This window comes from Eleginops maclovinus, chromosome 15, assembly GCF_036324505.1.
Source record: "Eleginops maclovinus isolate JMC-PN-2008 ecotype Puerto Natales chromosome 15, JC_Emac_rtc_rv5, whole genome shotgun sequence".
Taxonomy (NCBI): domain Eukaryota; kingdom Metazoa; phylum Chordata; class Actinopteri; order Perciformes; family Eleginopidae; genus Eleginops; species Eleginops maclovinus.
The window spans coordinates 5,545,533-5,569,046 of NC_086363.1; the positions used below are offsets into that span (position 1 = coordinate 5,545,533).

Sequence of the window (23,514 nt, forward strand, 5' to 3'; positions counted from 1 at the left end):
GCAGCAGATCTAAACTTCATCCTCACAAAGGTTTATCTTCACATCTGTCGTTAGTATTCAGTCTGCGTCCACACTGTGAGATGATTTATGTAAGCAGACTGCATTTACCATCCACATCCACAGTAAATTGTCATTTTTCTCTGCCAAAATGCAAATGGAGACAAGATGGGAAAATGCTTGAATTTCTGTTTGGGTGGAACTGGGACAGCTGCAGCAACAACACAATAATAACACTCAATAAACCTTTCAATCTAATTAAGAATGGAGTAAATTGCTTTTTGAAGTGGGACTTTTGCAGCAAAACTCTGCAGGTCTACAGCAGAATTATTTACTGAGAAACAATTCTATTTAACAGCATTTCAAGATACAGCAGAATAAATGGTAAATGGACTGTACATATATAGCACTTTATCCAGTCTTTACGACCCCTCAAAGCGCCTCACATACTACCTGTCATTATTCACCCTTGCACACCTCATTCACACAGAGCAGTGCCACTTGCTCTAGGGAAGCTAACATTCATACACACTCACACATCGTCGGACATCGGGTGCAACTCAGGGTTCAGTAGCTTGCCCAAGGATGAATGCATGGGCTGGGATCAAATCTACAACCTTCTGGTTGAAAGACGACCATACTCCCTTACAGCCACAGCAAACGCAAAATAAAATGTAAACAATACTTTCATATTACTTGACATTGCAAATTAAGAACTTTGCCTCCGTCCCAAGCTCCATAAATAAAGTCTGCCATCCTAAAATACAATATAAAATGTTCTACCTGAAGAGCTAATTAGCAATAAAACATGAAATCCTATTAAATATAAAGACTTCTCTCTGCATGGAAACCATTCGGCTTCAAAGACCTTGACTATCATATAATATCATCTTTCAGATACATGCACCCTTCTACCTGTTCACATCCTGGAGCCCACATTACCCACAATGCAATTCAACCACCAACATATAGAGATTCAGGTGTATCATGCTTATAGCGACTAATGCAGCCTCAGGTAGAGATTAACAGTGGCTCTAGATTTATTTTATTTACAAACTTATGTCTTTAGCACGGTGGCCCGCAGGTGCAAACGTGCTACAACAGCCCAAAACACTTCCATAGGAGAAACACTCTGCAGTTTCAAAAACTATTCAAATAAAGAAACACAAATGTGCCAAAACATCCTCAGGCAACACATGCACAGCATTCAGAAAACACTAACAAAACGGTACAAATTTAAAAAATGAAAACGATATTTGCCGTGTTTTGTATTGGGACAACCTTTTTTGTTATACAAAGTTTTTGCCATACTCAACAGTACTCAACAACACCTAAACCTTTAAATTAAATTAGCATAACTGCCCTTTAAATCTACATTTATTTTATTGCTGTGACTGAAAGTACAAGATCTCAGAGATGAAGTTAAATTCTGCTTCACACAAGGCCTTACTTTTGTTTTTCATTAGAGACAAATTGATCTGAATGTATGGCTGCATGTAACATCACAGGATGGGACTTTAATGTAATATACAATAAATGAGAGTTATATGAAGGCAGTACGTGGGAGGGAAATGACAGCATGTTTCCAGGGTATGAACATAATGTGTTATAGTGACATAAATTGGGCCATCATGTATATCTAAAGGTGTGTGTGTGTGTGTGTGTGTGTGTGTGTGTGTGTGTGTGTGTGTGTGTGTGTGTGTGTGTGTGTGTGTGTGTAGATGTACCTTCTACATAAGCAGACTAGGAGAGCAGACAAGAGTGTTTACGTCACAAATGTAGATTGTACAAAATGTACAGATCCCCGCTGTCTATCATTTTAACGCCTAAGATGGAAAGCATTGCACAGTTTGTACCGTACAGAGGAAAAATTACACATTGCAAGGTTCCTGTGCATGATTATACTGTGGTCATAATAATAATAATAATAGCACTTAATTTTAGATTAACAGCGATTAACAAAAAGCGATCAGATTGAAAAAAAAGAATGACAACTTTTTTTGTTTTGTTTAAATGGCAAGAATGTGCCAGTAATTTAGTAAGAGGTGTTAGAAAAGAATAGTGCTAACAGAAAAAAAGTGTATTGGCGCATAAAGGCACCAAAACAAACACAAGACGACTAACATTAACATCTCTCTTTAAGTGATGCAGTGTCAGTCAAAGCACATTAATGCAGACGTATGCATAAATCATAATACTTAACTGTGTGTGTGTGTGTGTGTGTGTGTGTGTGTGTGTGTGTGTGTGTGTGTGTGTGTGTGTGTGTGTGTGTGTGTGTAGCGGCACAGCAGGAAACATCATGCAGCTTCCGAGGGTGGGAGGTGTTTTCTGAGAAGGAGTTAGGGTTGAGTGATGCAGGCCGGTGTGGGAAGAAGACTAAATGTTGACGAGCAAGCTGAAGCAGGGGAGGGACAACTGTCATCTTCCCCTTGTGCTATTTACATCTTTCACACAATGTATGCAAACACCATGTTGTCACAATATAGACGCTTTGTCTCACTGTTTGGAGACGTTTTACTTCCTTTAAAGAGCTCTGGCTGAGCTGACAAGGAGGGAAAGTCTGTAGGTTGCTCATTTATCAGGACTCAAAAGGAAATGTTCGGAGATTATTTTGGCGTATTTGAAAGTTTCCGTGCATTGTAGTCTTTAAATACAGATGCAGCCTTTGTTACCCAAATACCCAGGGGCCCAGCACAGGGAGGTTGCTGGAAAAAAAGTCTGGGATTAAAAAACGAGTTTTTCTGCTGTTTTTATTTTTCTTATTACCATATAAAGTACACTTCACCGGCTCAATTATAAGTTTGACAGTCTATATCTTCTACCTGAAATCACATCAAAGCCTGTGAAAGGTGCATATTTAGTTCTAGCATTAGGGTGGACAACATTATTTCACCTATATGTTCCTGCAGAGGACAGACAATAAACTTTCTGTAATTCAAAAAGTTAAATCAGGCTGTCAATGAGAAAATAAAAACAAGAACAAGAAGGAAAACAATCTTGGTATGAAATGTGACTGGGTTTTCGAATGTGTTTTTGAGATGGAACACTGTGTTGTACTTCCTCTACAAACAAACATTATTCCAGTGCAGTCTTAATATGGCATTATGACTTATGTTAATACAGTAATCCTCTGTCAGTGTGGAGTAAAATGGCTTTTCACTTTTATCTTATGCATGCTTAGGGTAAAAAATGAAAGGGAAAAGGCAGGCAGCAGATTTTACCAAACGCTGCGGTTCGAAGCTCAAAGCTCAAGTAAGCTTCAAAAATGTCTTCAGCAGAACATCATTATATATAAACAAACGATAATTGACGAGCCGCTGTCCAAACAGGTACTTTGTTTACAGCTTTGGGACTTTAGGTTAGACTAGTGGAGCTCTGAAGTGTTAGGTATCCAAACAACTGCCTGACTGTCTAAGTCAGGAGATAAAGCACAGTGCTTTCAATACTTTGGAGTCTCATCTGTTATAACCACTAACATCTATACACGATAAATACAAAAACAAATGTGAAGAAATAAAGTTCAGGAACAAAAAACAACCATACAGTTTTATCCTCCGGCAGTATTTAGGTATATAACTGCATCCCCTTCCTGTTTGTTATCTCTCATCCTGTCCTCTTAAACCATTTTCGCCTCTCTCTCTCTATGAGAAGTAGACCTCAGGAGGGGAGAGACCGGCCATGACATGCCTCATCAACGACGTGTTGGGCCTCAAACCCCTGGGTTCCTCGACTTGATTTTTATCTGTTCTCGATGTGAAAATTGACCGGCGATCCCCTCATGTGACTTTTCCTGACTTTTGTCCAGCAGTGGCTCAGTCAGTAGGGGCTTGGACTGGGAATCGTAGGGTCGACGGTTCAAGTCCCCGAACAGACTTGAAATATAGAAGGTGGACTGCTACTTGGAGAGGTCCCAGTTCACCTCCTAGGCCCTGCTGTGGTGCCCTGAGCAGCACCGGACACCTCCAATCCCCCCTCCCCATTGCTCCCCGGGCGCTGCAAGATAGCTGCCCACTGCTCCTAGTACTAGGATGGGTTAAATGCAGAGGACCAATTTCACTGTGTGTGCTCTGCTGTGTGCATGTATGTGACAAATAAAGAGGGTTTCATCCTCCGATTCTATCTATGTGTGACCCGACTATCATCTCTGAACAGACCTTTGTATAACCCTCCAGCCATACATGTTATTTTAATAAACCGATCTATACAAGCAGAAGTGAACTCAAGAGGAATCAAGCTTTTTTCCTAGAACTGCAACGATTAAAGAGACCCTCATATGCTTTTCGGTTTTTCCTATTGCTGTGTTGTTTTTTTTAATAGGTTTTAGTGCATGTAAATGGTCTGCAAAATTTTAAATCCCTGTGTTCACTCCAGAGGGAGTTTCTCACCCCCCCCCCCTGCCTGAAACACCCCGTTTGATTACCTATGGTAGATACTGACCTCACTTTGTAACACTTGCACTTCTATTGGCTAGCGCTCCAACACATTGTACCTGATAGGCTAAGGAACTTGACATCTCTAAGTGGTTGAATAATCACAACAGAGCCGGCCAGCTAACCAATCAGAGCAGACTGGGCTCTGGTTTCAGACAGAGGGTGGAGAGAGGTGCTGCAGCAGAGGCAGTATCCCAACCATTTTTAGCAAGTGATCCTTTATAACAAAGCAATATAACCTTGTGAGCCCTGCTCTCAGGTCTGAGCTTCACTGATGTGTGCGCCTTTAAACGGCCTCATCCACTTGGAGTGTCAGGTGCCGCTTATTGAAATGCTCAGGGAAGCACTTCTTTTTATCGGAGGCTGGGGGAAATATTAGGTTAGAGGTGAGAGATATCCCAGTGCAGTATCCCTGTAGGAATTATGTCATATTGGACTGTTCTTCACCTCTTCATTTAAGTACACTGCTATCGCCAATGCTAAAAGAAGTGTGCTGAAAGTAAGGGAGGGCAGGGTGTGAAACTTTAATGCAGGATACCTGAGTTCACTTTCTGCTACAGACAAAATTCACTTTTTCAATCAAAGCTAGTGTAAGCGACTTCCTAGAAACCACTAGAGTAAGCTTTCTTTTAAAAAGCTCTTTCCCTCAAGTCCTTCCTCTAAGCCCACTCTCCCAAAACAAAGACAAGAGCATTTCCTGACTTACACTTCCTGAGATTAGGGAGAGGAGCAACTCTGTCCAACACAACTGACATGTCTACTGTAAGTACATACAAGAGGTCATCCTATGGTTTTTTGGAGGACAAATGAAAACCTGTTACAGTCCTATAGCAGGCCTGCGAGTGCCACTGACATGGGATCTTTTATCAGAGAATTTTGCTTTATTGATTACTGTCAGGATGTAAGAATTATTTCAACATTGCTTCTAAAACCAACTTCCCTTAGCTTTAACGGTATCCATGATCTGTTTTCATATCTATGAAGTTGCAATATGCAGATACTGTTGGACTGACCCCAAGACAATGCTGTCAATGAATGCAATCTTAATTTTGCACAATTGTTTTTGTTTATCATGGTTGACAGGTTGTCATTTGTTATTTAGGAGGTGGATCATGCCAAATGTGATCCTGTCAGAGGGGAGGGACCAATCATTCAAAGAGAAAGAGAAAAAAGAGCGTTCTGCAAATATTGAGGAAGAGATGGGCAATGAATGATAATCGTCACCCTGCAGGCTGAACACAGGCGGTGCATTTTCAGTGACAGTGCAACATAAATCATTTAAACAGATGTATGTGCAGCGACAGGTTGACATAACAAGACAAACCATATGAGTTTCGGAAAAGATAAACATATATTCACATCACTGCAAAATATATGTTTTATTCTAAGCATCTCTAACACACTGTAACCCCTGGGGCTCAAATGCACCTGCAGTGTGCGCCCCGAATGTGATGAAATCGTTGAACCAGCATCAAACAGCATGCAACCGCTGCCATCTGAAGATATGACACAGCTGTTTGAGATCTGAGAGGAGCTGGAAACAGAGCAGACTGCATAATGTATGCTTCTTCTTCTGCAGGATTCAGTTAGGAGGTTATCCCAACACGTTCTGATACAAGGAGACATTCATTAATGGTGCCCACTATTAAACCACCGCGGTTGCTCGACAACACACGGCTTGTTTACTCTAAAGGGCGAGGGCACTCTTTGATGTAAGAAAGGCCAATATTGCAGCCTCTTAAATCCTTACAAAATAATGGCGTAACTCAAATCAGCTTTGTGTTGCTAAAAAGCGTATGCAGCACAAAGCCTTTTCTCTGTTCTTCTTAAAGCTCTAGTTTCAAAGCAGCCCCCCCCCCCCCCCCAACCCCAGTTTCATTATATGAATTACGCACACCCCCTCACACTGAAATACTTATGCAATTTTCTGCTCTTAGATTTAAAAAAATGCATAGAAGCCAGGATGCAATTTCCAGCATCTATTTTCTCTACAGCCTCAAAGCCAAATTTGTAGAAAATGTCTTTTCGGGACATGGAATTCTGAAAAGCAATTTGTAGCAATTATTGCGTGGGTTTCTTTCCCTGTGTGTGAACCATGCCTTAGAATATTCAACAGATCATTACTTCTGTTTTATTTTTATGGAAGAATTGAATAATAAAGACACTGCTGTATGTTTTCCCTCACATGTCAATCATCTCGTTTTCTTAAATGTATTTTAGATTTGTATACATTGAATACTTATACCTACTTTCAGTACAATACTTAAGTAGAATTGAGTTTTAAGGCTATTACTTACAGTCTTCTTACAGTGTCTAATTAGTACTTCTACTTAAGTAAAGGACCTGAATACTTTTTCCACCTCAGCTGAAAGCCACACCAGCTGCAGCCGCGAAGCTCAGAGTTTCCCTCCGCTCTAAAGTGGCTCATCCTCAGCTATCAGATACCTCGCCAATGACACAGAGTCATGTCATTAGTGAAGCTGGAAGCAAAGCAGAGGCGGAGCTCGCAGAAATCAAACAGATCCCTGCGGAGACAGCTGGAGAAGCAGAGCTACAGCAACCTCCAGCTCTCACATTGTGAGGGTTTCCTATTAAAGCAGCTGAGGGAGCACGACAGGCCAAACTGTCCCCCTCACTCTGAGCTGTATAAGCCCGTAATTGACTCCCGAAATAAAGTCATATTTCCAAATTATAGAGACAAGCTCATTAGAGTTCAACAGTGAGAAGGTGGATCACCAGGAAAAGGCTGTCGGGTTTGTTAAAGGCTTTCTTGGCTTAAAGGATAAGCCTGATGATATTCTAGGTTGTTTTCATCCTTAACAGAACACACACCGAAACCAACACTGAGTTTATGCAGTGTTGAAAGGAGTTCTCACATCCCCTACATAAGTAAGAGTAGAAATACTTTGGTCTTAAATTACTCAAGTTTAGTGTAGGAGAGCTAACCAATATGAGCACAAGTGTCCATAGTATTGTCTTTATGTTACGATGTAAACAAAGAGTCCAATGGAAGCGTCTCAGGAGGGCTGGTGTGTGTGGAACTCTCTCTGGAAGGAACTTTGGGATTTCTGCCTTTGCAGACCTTTTGTATGCAACCTATATAACACACTACAGGAAAGGGAAAAGCCATAAAAGCACGTCACTGAGCCGCACTGTTTCTCCATATTGATGAAAGTGGGACTTTATCTGTTTGAAGTGTATCCAGCACTTACCTTATCCGTCAGATTGTCGTCATTTGCTGTTCATACATAATAAACAAACCAAGCATAAAGTCCTTGGTCGATGTTACAAATATTCAAACAGTATCAAATATGAATGACCCCTTCAGGATGAATAGCACCATCAAAAACTTTTAAACCTGTGTGGGAATCAAATACCAGCAGAACTAATGATACCTCCAGCAGCCAAAGAAGTATATTGGGTTTAGCGCTTGTTAGCATAACACCCTGCCTAACCGAAATCCTTAGATATGGGCATCTACATAAAGAAACTGAAAACCTTTCAGCTGGTGGAGTAGAAAGAGACAAAACAAAACTGGAACAGTAACAAGGCTCTGACAACCTTGGCCTGCTTCGAGTGTTGCTTTATTTTTTTTACTGAATCTTTTTAAAAACTCCTTTAACCTTAAACAAGTTAATTGTACCACTGCGTGATTGATGCCTTTTTAGGGTTAAGGCCTCACAATTTGATCTGCTTACAGAGGGAATAATGATCTGATAACACAAGAGCCATGATACAACACTCAGCTTGACAAATCCTTCTGACTCACACTCATAATATTAAATTGCCAAAGCCTGTCATTACTTCTGCACTTGCACATTTTAATACCTTTTGTTGCACGATCATTTGCTCCGGCCGCAGGCACATGTGGGTGATAGCGGGGCTGTGATGGTTTAATAGAAAGAGAGCAGATAATTAGCATTGTTCTGAGTGAAAAGAGGGGTTTGCATGCACATTTGATGCTACACAACAATCAAATCCCTCTATAGTGTAAAGCTTTCATACAAAAACAAGTAACCCTCGAGATACCCCGTGAGATACATAAGTCTTTTCAATCACATATAATCTTTGTGTGGAAGTAAATGGAATATTTACGAGCAGTGAAGGCCACATTTCTGTGCCTGTGCATGTTGAAATGGCATTATAAATGTCACTTTAAACGGTAGCTCTATTGACATATTGTCTATTTATTGATGATTTAACGCCGAGGCTTAGGTAAGCTGTGTCTGCTGCTTTGTGTGTCTGAAGCACTGATAATGAAAAACCACAGGAATAAATTCAGATGAAATCCTGCAGAGCTAGGTAATATGTAATTTATTACGCCTCTACCGATCTGTTTTTTTTATTGTGCATCCATGCAATAATTCAGACGGATCTGGAATGGACGGCAGTTTGAAATGGGGCTGCAGTCAGCATCATTTGTTCATAAAAGGGAACATAAAGGGAGATTCGGAAACAGAGATCAGAGGGTGAAATGAGACCGTGTAAAGAATAATATAAAGATATTTCCTCCATGTTGTGCCTCAGTTTGGCTGTAAGAGCCCTGCTGTCCAAAATGACTTGACAGATTCTCTAAAGACCACACAGCCTTTTCTCCTGTCTCATCTCTGAGTCTTGTGTGAGGAGATTTTATGGAGTCCATTTCATATACAGCTCCTCAGTGGACGCACACCGAGCCTCCCCACCCTCACTGGCGTGGCCAGATGAGACTGTCCCTTCTGGCATTTGACGATGAAACTTTGTGAAGAAAAAGTAAAGTTTGGATATGCCCACTGAGCATGGACTTGTTTTTTTTCCCTTCAATAATTTTCATACACAGCAGCACCAGCAGCAGCAGCAGCTGACAGTCCTGCAGCTATACCATATGAAAAATTACTTTTGCTGTGACAAAAGCTGCCCCCTCCTTCCTGGCTCTTCACCAGATCCAATTTACTCTTCTTAAACCCCTCCACTGCCTCTTTGAGTTTTATGATCTGAAGATCTATGAGACCCAGTCAAGCAGAAATTCTTCAGATTATGTTTTGGGGTATAATTATACAGAGAACTTGCACCATAAAGAAAAGACCAAAGCTCAGTTTGGGACAAATATACAGATATATGTGATGCAACTACAACAGTGCAGAGAAAAGTAAAGCTTATTAGGAAATTAGATCATCTGCACAGTTTCATTTTGGGCTCTGAATGAATACATTTACAATGACCAATATAATATAATTTCATATTATCATCATAATATTAAATATAATGTAAAAACCCCCAATTCTATCAGTGAAACTCTAATTTCATTTTGTTTATTGTCCTTTGTTTGTTGAATATCTCCGCTCTCGTTTGGTGAACAGGGTTGATTTTCTTTTGCCCATATGTGTATTTTACGTGGGCAACGAATACTAAAGTAATTAATGGCAAACTGCCGTTGTTTTTCTGTCAAAGGGAATGTTTTGAGTTATGGTGATGAGATGGATTGTTTTGGTATTTTTATTTGTTTCCTCCCTTCAAGCAGCAGGCTGGTCAAAATGATTAAACATGTAACTGTCATAAGGATTGAAAGAAAAGAAGTAAATTGTCAGAAAAGGATGGAAAATATGAAGATTGTCTGAGCACGTGAGAATACTTCTGGCCCTGAGCTCATCAAGGCCCTATTCTGCTTTTTGGGTTTCCCTTTCCTGTAGTGTGTTATTAAGTTGTGTGGCTTTCTCTTCAACACACTCCCCGCCCCACCTGCCTGAAACACCTTAATTGCATTCCTTTGTTTACTTCTGTTACATGATGACATCACTATGTAACACTTGTGCGTCTATTGGTTCATCTCTAAGTGGTTGACCAATCACAACAGAGCCGGCCAGCTGACCAATCAGAGCAGACTGGGCTCTGGTTTCAGACGGAGGGTTAAAAAAGTATGAAAAAGTGAAGCACTTTTTGAACATTAAAGCATGAAACAACGTTACAGTAGAGGCACAGAATACAAATATGAAAACTGAAAAGGAGCACAGTAGGGCACCTTTTAGTTTTTAACAACAATGGCGTTATAAAACCTGTCAACAAAACACCTATTTTGTAATCTCGTCAAAAATCCCAATTTGAACGAAGTGATGAAAGAGACCGATGAGAGAGTGTAGTCAGAAGTGGAAAGTGAGTGGCAAAACAAGATAAATATTCACAACAAAGTGAAACAAACACCAACCTGGTAAACATTGTTGTCTGCAACATCAAGGTTACCATGGCAACAGGAGGAGCATCAGTGGCATGCTGGTTACCGGGGGCAACAGATCCACCGAAGGCCACGCGGGTGTCCGGCAGCAGAACAAACATGAGATCTATGGATTATGAATGGAGAGCGGCGCGCTTCACATCACCGCAGCATCATCTGTCCTCTGCAGAGCCTGAATTATTTATTGGATCACTGTTTCAACTTTGAACTATTGAATTTTCTTAAAAAAACATGAGAGTGTGAAGCTTGTCGAGGACTGCCGCTACTCCGAGAACAAAGGCTTTTTGCGATGGAGCACGCTGTTAGTGAAGTAAAGTATTTCCAACTAGCTGCTGTCAGGTACTCTCACAGCTGATATGGATTCATTTCGTGTCCCTGGAACGAACGTAATGCTCTGTGAAGTGTGCACCATCAGGATGCTTCACCTCATTTCCATTTCTGGGGAAAAACCATCAGGAGTCCTGTTCTGCACATTCATGAAATGTAAAAAATGTAATGTTTGATGCAGCAGAGTCAGAAACATATATCTGCATGTGTGGGCAGATAAAGAAGAACCTTCATTCATTTCAATGAGATCATGCTCTGATAAAAGGTGAACCTCACTGCATTTTCCCTGAAAGCAATGCAATGCTATTTGTCAAGTTTTGCCAGTGAAATCCGTCCAGGCTGACATGAATTCTGGAAAACTTCTCTTTAAGGAAATCTGCAGGTCATGAACTTTGTGTTTTACCTTTGTCTTTCTAATGACTTTTCAAACTTGTCACATACAGATGCAGACTTCCTGTTTGAATATCTATTTAACCTGAATTCAACCACAACTACTTGCTTGAGTTTATAACAGATCAAGGTAAGACAACATAAATAAATTGACTTTAAGATTCACACAAGACAGAAACAGGGGTCTGAAAGTGTCAGTTCGTGTCGTGCATCCTTACTGTCTTGCTCCATAAGCAGACCTGCTCACCCTTAATATTTTTGCCATTCACTTCCGGAGTAGTTTTGGGACCAATGGGAGATGACAAACAAGAAATTGCATTGTGAGAATATGATTATGCTTATGAAACTGATTTTTTTAAAAATGCCACTTGGTGATACCAGGCTGTCCAAAGGTTCAGCTATCTTGCCATTGTTATACTTTCAAGAGTTTTAAAACCATGTTACTTAATATTATAAACCCCTGTGCAGGATCTGTTGCTAAATCAGGACGTCCTTCATTATATTTTCATTAAAGAAATGTGTTTAATATATAAAACAGACATTGTAACATCTGTTCAGGCTAGAGGGGGGTGGGGGGGTGTTTGCAATGTCAACTTTAATGACTTCTTAAATCAGTGGAGTTTAAAAGCGGGTAGTCGCCAATTTTCCCTGTTTGCATCATTTACTCAACGGCTGCTCTAGTAAAGCCCCAGTGACTGGATGCAGAGTGGCATGGAAATAAATGGCAATGATTGCCATCATTTAAACTGAAAAGGTCAGGACACTTTTTTATTGAATCCCCCCCCCTTTATTTTTTAACTGCGTCTCCAGCAAATGTAACGCACAGCGCAGCTCCTTCAGCACACCAACATTTTCTGTAATCACTATAAAATCACTTCACCAATACGTTTTCTGATGTTCCAGCAAATGTGTATAAAGTCAATGATTTGGTTTTCCACCGCCGGCTACTGAGGAGTAAAAAACTCAGAACATTAAAGAATGAGATGCTTTTTCTTTACTCCATTAACTCTGGTGCATGGGAAAATGTCAGCAGGGGTGTCGGGATACATTCAGCCAGTAGGTGCAATTCTCTTTTTGTTATGTGGCTGACATTTGAAAAATCTTTTAGTCATTAGGCGGCAGTTTAGCCTAAAAGTTTACAAGTTCATTCAACTTTAATTGCTACAGCGTGTCCTTGAACATTACTAAACGATGATCCTCAGTGTGTTGGAATTACTCTTAAACACAAAACTATTGAAGATGCATTAAAGACAAACTATGCTTGTTTACAATGTTATTTTATAGCTGTGGCCATCAGTATTTGCTGGCCTTATAATGCTGATATTGCTAAACATAAATCAAACAAGCTAACAATGTAAACCGCCAGAAGATCAATCTTTAAGCAAACCAGTTTTCCCAGATTAGATACGACTTTATAAGGATGTAAACCAACGAGTTATTAGACCCATAACGTCGTTAATAATCCCTCACCGCACATGAAAGCCGTTAGTCTCTGTAATTATAAGTGTTTGCCATACGTTTCTTCTCCAATTGTTTTTACTAATCTCTGGGATGTGATCTTTTTACTTATTTCATCCCATTCCCAGGTTCAATGTTTATATAACTTAAAGAATTGAAGGTCTGCAGTGCAAAAACGAGACTCGAGCTGCAATAAATACCGTGTTTTCCTTTAAAACAGCATTCAAAATAAAATCCAATTCAATGTGATTTGGATTTGACTCATTTTTTGACAAATTTGTACTAGGCTATGTCTAAAATGTGAAACCCCCCCCCCAAAAAAAACTAATATAAAACATCTCCCCTCTTTGTTTTTCTATAAGAAGGTTGAAATACTTTAGATTAATCTTGAACTGAGAGGCATTTAGATAAATGGATCCAATATGGTTTGAGGCACGTGGCTATCCGGAGTAGCAAGCGTACTTCACCGTTAGCTTGTGAGTCGTAGCTAGCAGAGTGATAGCAAAGCAGAGGGGGTTTATTCCTAAAAGAAATCTACAGTGTAAGGTAAAAATGCAACAAGCTAGCTAGCTAACTTATTTCATAGCAGGAGCAGCGTGTTACCATTTCTATCGGGAAAGACTTTATACTTACCTACTTTTAAAGGATCATTTAAATCTGAATGACTGATTCTCACCTTACCCTTCCCACATGTTCAGAGTAATTAAGAAAAGGCCTCATTAGCGCTAAAGATGCTCCAACTGCCACTTCCCTTTACTGTATGGCATATGCAACAGAAGGTGCAGTTTTTATGTCACCCTCAGGTTTCCTCACCCTTGTGTCGTGTTCATTTGCATTTGAGCAGAGATCTGACATCAACATCATGACAGTCTGTTACAAATGAAGCCTGCAGAATGGCTGTCTGCCGTCACAAACAACCTCCTGATTGCTGCCTCTGACGGAGGACCATGAAGCTTCATCGCCATTTCCCCCAAATAGGATCCATTTGTAGGCACATGGCATCGCACCTCAGCAGAGCTTATGAGGAGGAGAATCTTCTGCAATAATAGATTTGTGCCTCTCTGACTCCAGCAGCTGAAAAATGCATGTAATTACATTTTTCTAATTTCAGCAGGATAATCGGGTCAGGGATTTCTGACTTCATTATCAAGAGCAAAGCTTGTTATTAAAATACATCGTATTATTCTGAGATGAGTGCAGTGGAATTGATCACCTCTATAAATTCCTGCATAACCTGAGGATGAAAATGCAACTAAATAATTAGTAAGATATTATAATTAACACATATTGAGGCATTTAATCAAGGAAATATTTCCCTTTCAGCTAAAATGTGCACCTATTCATTCATTTTTTGGGGACAACTATAAACAAATATTGATAAAGTATTATTACTTTGACAGAATCAAGACGCACAAGGCAAGCCAGAACGAGCTGGGAAGAAGTTATCTTAGGAGTCTAAAAAATGTAAAGGTGAATGAATTTAATACATTTATTTAATCAAGCTATTAAGTCAAAAAGCCACACTATCAAAAAAGAAGAGATTCCCACAGAAATCTCTGCAGCTCCGGTTGCAGAGTCCGTGAACTCCACATACATGCATTATTCAAAATGCAGATGATATTGGGATGATAATGGCCTGCAATCTATCTGTGCTGATTTAATATTGCCGGGAGCTCAGCGGCTTCCAGCTTTTAAACACCTGAGCCAGGAAAGAGAGAGCCTCATAATCTCTACTGCACCACCTGTGCTCATGCAGACTGTGTCTTTACTTTCCCAGATCCGGCACTCCCATCATGCACCAGAGAGAAAACAAGAGGTTATGGATTTACCTTCTCATGTGTTTGGTTTATTTGTTCAACCTTCCACCCAGTTTTCATAAGGAGAAGGGTGCAGAAACCCCTGCAGGAACAGGGTCCATTTGGACAGGTTACATTAGATCAGGCAGCTACAATGGTAGCCAGGATTGAGATAGGATGGGAGGATGAATTTAAGTTAAGAGAAAATCTGGCATAAATGTTTCTGCACCTGCTGCATGGGAGCGGCGATGTCTCAGCGGCAGCAACCTCACGTCAGAAAGGTGAGAGGCTTTGATGAAAATCAGCCATCTTTCATGTGCAGCCAGAGGGGAAGAGAGCCCGGGGAGACGGATCATCTTTCCGATTTATAAGGAGAACAGTCGCTTCAGGCACCAACAGACAGCGACTCCAAACACACACACATAGACACACACTTCATTTGTTCCTCCCTTGTGTGTCATACTCCACTGACTTACATTTATGCCGTAACTTCTGATCTAAATTCTCCATGCTGCATGACTAACAACTGTCGTCACCCAACTCTTAAAATAAGCACAATTCTGACTCTGGGGGCCCGAAAATAAGCCGCTTCACGGCATGGCGGCGCAGATTTGAAAAAAACTTGCACAACACAATTCAAGGAAATGCACACCTTTTTTAGTCAGACAGAAATAGAAATATTCCCTCAGTGTTGAATCATTGCTGCAGCATCTTCCAGCCAAGAGGAGAGATTGTCCTTCATAAAAAAACATACAAATAATAAATAAAACAGATTGAGATAGTATTTCATTATATAGTGTAAACCAAACCAAAGAATGTTAATGTAAGTATGTGTGAGTAAATCCCTTCTACAAACACTACAGTGATAATAAGTACAGATGGGCGACACTCCTAGCAACAGGCACCGACGTGGGCAACAGGGTAAGAAAAGAAAATGCTAAATTTTGCCTGGCAACAAGGTTTCCCTATGGGAGTAAAATAAAGGATCTTAAAAATCTGATCTAAGTATGATGAGGGAAAATGGAGACCTTTTTTCAGATTAATTTTAAGTCATGAACGTTTATCTAAAGTAATGCTTCAACTTAAAAGTGTTTAGCGCACAGGAAAAGTGACACTTATCAAGTCCAGTTTTATTTTAAATAAGCTTCCATGGGGGACACCAGAAAGTTCTGGAATATGTTTCTCTAAAAAGGACTTTTACCACCAAATTTCAACCCAGTTTTATCAGACTCTATCACCATCCTGAAGAGCACCAAAACTATTCCCCTTACTCAAAAAACGTCCTGTTTACGTTGATCTGTCGCCCATCTGTAGCTTGCTTTCACTGTCGCTGCTCCTTTATTTAGTTTGTTGAGACTATAATCATGTTGCCATGTCCCCGCCCACCCCTGTGGCCTTAAAAACAAAACGTCCACACAGATGGGCTTCCTTTGGAACAAATGTTACGAAGCACAGAGCTGAGATCTACTTTTTATCTGTTCAGTTATGAAAACATTTGGAAAGCCGGGGAGCATCATTATTCTGTTAATTGAACCCAAAAGCACATGCAGCTTTGTGCTAATCTTAAAAAAATCTCTGACGAGTCCTCTTCAAAATGCATTGAGACGGCGGACTGAGCGCTGATGATGTTTACTCCTCCTTCAAAACAAATAAGGAACTTGTTGACAAAACATAAACAAGGTCTGCAGTGAGAGGTGGGGTTTTGTAGTCACGTCCCTTTTGATAAATAGCTCAGGCTTTTAAAAAAAAAATAGATAAATAGTCAAACAGAAAATGAAATAAACTAAGCATCGTGATTTTCATTTTAATAAGAACACCAGCAATTAAAGCTACAAAGAAGTCTACAAGGTAAATTAATGAGGCAGTCAATCCAAGTCCTGGCATTTACAGGCTGTGAAAGCAAATGTGCTGATGGAAATAAAAGCCTTGAAATGTTTGTTTTCTGTAAGGGGGGGGGCTGGTGATGTACACTGCGACTGTAGAGCGGTCCGGCTGAGAGCTACGGGACGGCACGGTTGGCTCTCTTTGGAGGAGGAGGGGGCATTAGCTCAGAGTCTGGGTCTGGGGGATGTTTCCGGTTCTGGGCTTGGACTGCCTGAGAGCAGCGGTCCACAAACTGCAACAGGATATCCTTAGTGACGGGCTCTGTGATGCTTTTACACACACCTTTGGAGAGAAACACACAGCAGGAGGTTATTACAGAAACGGTGACAGACGCCTGCAGCATTCTGTATCACAGGCGATTTATATTTTGTTTACTTTAGCACAGGCTTCATAAATAAATATTGCATACAAAGGAGCCATATTCTGCTCATTTTCAGGTTGATATTTGTGTCCTGTGTCTCTACTGGGACATGTCTCCATGCTTTAATGTTCAAAAAGCTCTTTATTTTTCTCATCCTGCCTGTGCTGCAGCTCCTCTTTGCACCCCCTGTCTGAAACCAGAGCCCAGTCTGCTCTGATTGGTTAGCTGGCTGGCTCTGTTTTAATTGGTCAACCGCTTAGAGATGTCCCGCCCCACAATGTGTAGGAGCCAATAGTACGCGGGTGATATATACTACATAGTGAGTCCAATACAGCCTTTGCAGACCATGCTGGAGTTAATCGTTTTTTAAGCACTTTTTTAAAATAGAGTCTGAATGGAGCCATTCTTATGAAGGGAACTGTGGGTAAGGGGAACCCAGGTGGATATGTTTTAATTCCTAATACATTCCTCTGTTTTTATTGAGCTTTATCTATCTTATTTTGAATTTGAGATAAAACATATATTTTGCCTGAGGATGTAAAGCTCAATTATTCAGAACCTTTTACCATCTTCTTCTTTGATTCAATTCATTATTTTTATGTCGCTTTTGCTTCTTGGTTTTATTACTTCAATTTGCACTTTAATGTGCCATGCTGCCCAGCACTGTAAACTCAGCACTAAGATACGCGCTGCACACAAATAAGGTTTATTACTGGAGGAAATGGTTTGTTTTCCGGTCTCAGTAAATTCAATTCAATTCAGCTGTTATAAAGACTACAAATGGTCCAAAGATAGCGGTCTTCAAACCATTATCAGTATCATAACATCATACTTTGGTTTCTTACGGACGTTTCATTAAAATGTTTATGGAGTATCTTGCAAAATGATAAGCTACATCTAAAGCTACACATATCAACTATAATAAGATGAGGTTGCTGTAGCTCTGCTTTAGGCGCCCATAGAGCATCTAAAAGTTGTCAGAAGACATGTTAGGTAAGAGTTTCTTAGTCACACGTTGAGAAGACAGCTTTTTTTTGAAGTTGTGTTTCAAGTTTTGATCTGTTTGAAAGGGAAAGGTCTGCCGTAAAACCAAACCATGTGTCTGAAAGACGCTAAAACGCATGTTTGAGATGAGGGGATTTTGCAGATTGACCCTTTTCACATACACATTTTTAATATCCAAATGTTGACGAGAGCTTTAAAGCACAACCTCTTTTAGATGAAAATCACGTTGCAATTATTGATTTTGCAGCAAAGCAGAAAGATGAAACAAAACATATTTTCCCAATTCACTGAACAAAGCATTGTGCGTACCAAATACAGACCCAGACTGTCTGCAAATACAAGTTCCTGCAACAAAAAACCCCCCATCTGTCCATTCACACACAATCTAGCAATCAAACTAAGACAGGAGCGTGATGTGCAGGAGAGATAAAAGGAGCCATTAACGGCCGCCTGGCTGGCTGTTACTCTGTCAGATAGAGCAGACAGTGAGATAATAATAACTTTAGTGTCAGAAAGTCTCACCCATCGCTGTATCGTAGGAGTTTGGGAAGCTCTTGTCAATCCGCTGCCTCATGAACACCCAGGTGCTGTTGGCGAAGGTGCACTCGATGATCTTGTTGTCGTACTGCTTCAGCTCTTTGGTGGCCTGTGAAGAAGAAGATGAAAGGACACAACAAAGTTAGCGAGACACCGGTGCAATTTTATTTTCTACTTTTGCCACCATCTCCTGCGAAAAGGATAAAACCTTTTTTAGTATTTTGAGACATTTTCGGAGACATGCTGCTGCATTGATGAAGGCAAACAGCTCACAAAGATTGGCACGAGTAGCTGCACTTTTCCCCAACGTGATATGAATATGCTGCAAATTATGTTACTACTTACCATTTGTTACTTTTAAAAGCAGTAAAGAGGGTAAATTAAGAGGGCAATAAATACAATTGAAATACCATCAGAAAAGGTACTGTAAATATAACTTAAAATGACTGGTAGTGTTGCATAGTTTTAAGCTGATTTATGTGATGCAAAAACATATTCTGGTCTTGTCTCTTAATTGTGAGATGGATTTTTGTTTCACAATTGTATTACAATAGAGAAAAAAAATGGCTTTCTGGAGACTACAAATTCAAGTGAGTCCAACATTTCAAAACCCATTAACATTTGAACAAATTATGCCATGTCGTGACTAAACAGAGCAATTTTGGGAGAACAGCTAACATGGTGTTCATTAAGGATTCACTTCTCTCTCTTATTCATATCATCATTAGATAAAAAGACAGACAATAGCAAACATTTCCAGAACCTCAGTTTTACAGAAGCAGCGGCAACCACTTGAATGGTCTGTTGTTCCCACATTTTGATATTAAACAATGGAAAGAAGAAATTAGGGAATTAGAAATAACAACATATGTAGGAGGATAAGATGCCACAGCTGAGTGTCAAGCATCTGAAACGCTATGAGGACAGCAGGGCAACAAGCCCAGTGCATTATGGTTGTTGTAGGTTTCTTAACCTTTGACATTGAATACCATAGCCCCCTTTCTTTGGTCATATTGCATCAAAAATATTGGGAAATTTCTACTGCATACACTGAAAATACCTCCTAAAGATTTAAGATTTCAAGCACTTTCCTATTCCTGATTTAACAGAGCTTCTATATTTAAGAATCTTAATGACTACTAGGCTAAAACTGCTGTCATTTTAGATAAATACAGACAGATACTCACACAATGAGTCTGTATCTCTATGATTCAGCCTTCAACAAAGCAGTGCCAGAGTTCCAGTTCCTCCTACTGAGCTACACAGGATCACTGACCTATTACATCACATTCTGCTTTGCAAATAAAACCAACTATACCCACAGAGCACACTGTATCGTAGTGTGAGTTTATCAAAATGGCACACAATAGTGAAGATCAAGCATGAGTCAAAGAAGACATTTGATCATCTGTTGTTTATTTGTCGAGGGACTGTGTCGCACTGAGAGGATTCTTGAGATTTGGAAAATGCTAAACCCTGAAGATGCTGGGAAGTGAAAAGTGCAGCTGAAATAATAATTAAAATGCAACAAATGACTTTAAAGGAAAACAATATGGTGCCATGAGTGCTCCTTTTTACTGGGAGACTTTTATTGTACTTGAAGGTTTTTTGAAGACTGAAGAGACAAAGAGCTGACCTCCAGGGTTCACTGTGACCCTGAAGGTCAGACTGTCAACATCACAGCCAGGAAAGCCCCAGTGTTTGGCAAGAGACTTAAATATAAAGTAAGAGCTTGTGTGATCCCAGAGTGTGGGACATATGGGCTCACAGTGGGTGTGGAAATCACACAGGAAGCAAAGAAAAGTGTGTGAGGAAGAAAGAACGACAGCGTGAGAGATGCCAGTTATTTGATTTCAGATAACAACCTTGAAACATAACTCATGTCAACGCCTAATTTGTCTTTGTCAGCATTTCAAAACAAGACCAAAAATCATTATCTCCACAACATTTTTCTCTGATCTCAGTATGAAGACAAACGGCACATTAATAAGACTAACTGTAAATCAAACATTTGTGTGTTTGGAGAGGAACAGACGATCTAAAGCGGCGACAGACTCGCCAAGCTTTGCTAAAGCTTGGCTCAGAGCGCTGCCACAGAAATGTGAAGGGCGATGCAGGCGGGCAGGACGCTCTGCTGCGGACTGGGATCTCTTCCTGCTGGTGAAGGGTGACATGTTGGCTGCCATTTCTCATCACCGCTTGGTGCTTAATCCGTCCAAATCTGTCTCATTATGGCGGCGCACGTGTGCCACCAGTTATCGGGGACTTTGGCAGGCCAATCCTCAGCAGCCAGTGTTTCGCTACAGCAGAAGAGACCCTCATCTTTCTCATGCTTTACTTGTTTGTTCTGATCTAGAAACTACAAACAATACCAAACAGAATTTAGAGTGGTATTGGCACTCAATTTGATGTGTTATGAGATGTAGTTCTCTTTTTCTACACCATAGAGAAATGTGAGTTTTATGCCTGCTACTTTTGTGGTGTTTAGTTCATTTGTAATAAGGGCTCGCTTGGAAGAATACCAAGGGACACACAAACAAAACATTATCATTTGTTTATAATTTACTTGCATTGGAGTAAATGTTGTATTACTCACACGCCTCGAAAGTAAATGGGCATTTTTTTTTAAAACTAGAAGAAATGCTATCATTATAAACAGCATAAACAAGTCCAGGCAGGCTTCTTGTTCAAGTCCTGTTTGTGTAAACGTGCTTTAAATAGTATGGATTTATAGAAAATGAATGTCTTTGGGAAGTAGTGGACTTACAGCAGCATATATGAGACTTAGATTAAAGTTAGACAGTTCTGTAGGTTGGAACACAAATGTTATGATGCAACAAAGCACCCTTTTATTACAGTTCATTGAGCTAGATCTCCATTTTCTATTCTTTGTTTACCATGAAGGCATGCAAGGAAAACACATCTGTCTTCACAAATGCAAGGTAACACTGGGTGAGTCATTTCTGTGGCGCTTAAATGACTATTTCCGAGTCGATGTATTTCTTTAAGGAACAGGCTCATGTCCTTAAAAACCATTAAGACACTTTCTGGCATCAACACATTCATTACAAAGTTACACAACATTAAGTACATGTACAGTGCCAGAGTAACCCGCTAAAAATCTGTCATCCAAAGTCAGGGACAACCAGACCAAGAGTTTTCATCACTAGGAAACAAATAGGACGTTTATTCTGTATCGTTCAGCAAAGCAGAGACTGATGAAAGCAAATAACCGCAGACTCTTGGAAGTAGACCTCGCCAGTGCTCAACACAGACAGTCAACCTGCTTTTTTTCATCGAATACTGGGATGTCAGGGGGCTGCTGTACTGGTACACGGTGTTATAGTTTATTACATTAATATATATTATTCTTGCAGAAAGGTGCATATACAAGCAAACCTTCAAAGTTTGTCATTTCCTTGCATAGCTGCTTTGTTTTCCAGTATATTGCTTTACGAATGACACCGCCTTTGTTATATTCGAGACTTAATCAGAACCGGCCCTCAGGTCTGCGGCACGGCAGCGCCCGGGTCCATTTTAATAACCAGAAACCAGGCGAAATAATATATAAGCGTGGAGATTATATAAAATGCAAAAGTAGGAACATGAGGAAACAGAAGTACGGTGGAGGAAACTCATGTTACATTTTTAATATGCTCTCCGACAGAATGCATTAGATTCCTTCTGTGAGTTACTATCAGCTCATGCTTCGACATACACAACGCCACTAAATGGCTCAGAAAACAGTGTGAATTGGAAAACTCAAGTATACATCACACATGTTTTATAATAAAATTCAAAAGGCCAATTACAGCCATGTGACGTCCTAACAGCTTTGTACAATACAGACAAATCTGAGCGACTCCTCCAAATTATTATATGACCTGTGTTGGGATTCTGGTGAATATGTATATTAACCTTTATTATTCCACTTGGATTGAATGGTGAAAAGCAAGCTTAATAATGAGCGGCAAATGAGGGAAAAGCAGGCGTTCGTTGTCAGGTTTTTGATGTCAAAAAATATATAAATAAGCTGAGAATTGTTTACCTCCCAAACTTTTAATTGATGAGTTTGTTTTGTTGTGCAGCATGATTGAGCGTTTTATGTGGGAAGTCCATTTAATAACCCTGACAGTATTAATGGTCCTCAATCCCACATCTCATTTAAGTTACAAAAAGCTGTGGGCAACAAAAATCTAAAAAAACAGAAAAGAGAAAAAGAAAAGCTATTCAAATATTTAAAGTGCAGTCCAATCAGAAAGTGTAAATGCTGATTTAACAGAGAACTACCTTTCCCCCCCTCTCACTAAATTATGCATATAGAGTCGTGAAAATTAGGGAGAAAAACAAAAGCATGGAAGGCCTTTCCGCACTCCGCAGGTGAAGCGCTCGCTGCCTAGCTCCCACACTTCCATCAAAGCGGCTGGGCTCTGGCAGAGAGCTGCTCTTATCTCCGTCTCTGGTGTCTAGATCTGTCAGCTGGTGTTCAAATTGTGTTTGAATAATGAGCAGTACTCACAGGCCACGTAAAGTTCTGCACAGGGAGCCGAGAAACTGAACCTTAATGGGGGAATCAATAGCCATTACTTAGCAGGCTTTAGCAAATTCTGCCTTTTATAGACGTCACAACTGCAATCATGATACTGAGAAGGACTGAAGAGAAGAAAGTAGAGTGGTGGTTCATCAACGGGTATGATGCAAACACAAAGGATAAGTTATCCGTTATTTTTAGGCTTCAAATATTTCACAAACTAACTTTTTTTGTTTGCACAGCGCTAAAGTTAGCAAGTCTAAATCAGTTACTGTCTGTATACCTCTGATAGCGGACAGGGTCATTCATATCAATAAACAATCATGATAGCCTCGGTTCTCTGTCTAAGCTCTGCGTTTACAGGCAAAATTCACTCCAGCAACCATATCGCTGCATGTTGAGGCCAGACAAAAGCAGACAAACTCAGATTAAAAACTATTCCTCATTTAGTTGGAACATGCAGGGGGGGTTTGAAACTTTGACGACCCGATGGAAGTTGCAATCAATGTCACAAAAAGTGCAGGGGACATTTAGAGATGATCAGAAAAGTGGAAGGACATGTCCCTGTTAGGACTATTTCAGATTTACTA

At 40.2% G+C, this 23,514-nt stretch overlaps 1 protein-coding gene across 2 annotated transcripts in view; it reads right to left on the minus strand.

The window, feature by feature from the left end:
- Nucleotides 1-15,241: 15,241 nt before the first annotated feature.
- The window catches only part of rngtt (RNA guanylyltransferase and 5'-phosphatase), an 82,065-nt gene continuing 73,792 nt past the window's right edge, over nt 15,242-23,514 (minus strand). For both annotated transcript variants that reach the window (XM_063902517.1, XM_063902515.1), the window contains exons 15-16: nt 18,379-18,502; nt 15,242-16,772 (exon numbers count right to left, since the gene is read on the minus strand). In XM_063902517.1, the coding sequence (XP_063758587.1) occupies nt 16,606-16,772; nt 18,379-18,502 (291 nt within the window). In that variant the 3' untranslated portion in view covers nt 15,242-16,605. The remainder of the gene's footprint in view (nt 16,773-18,378; nt 18,503-23,514) is intronic.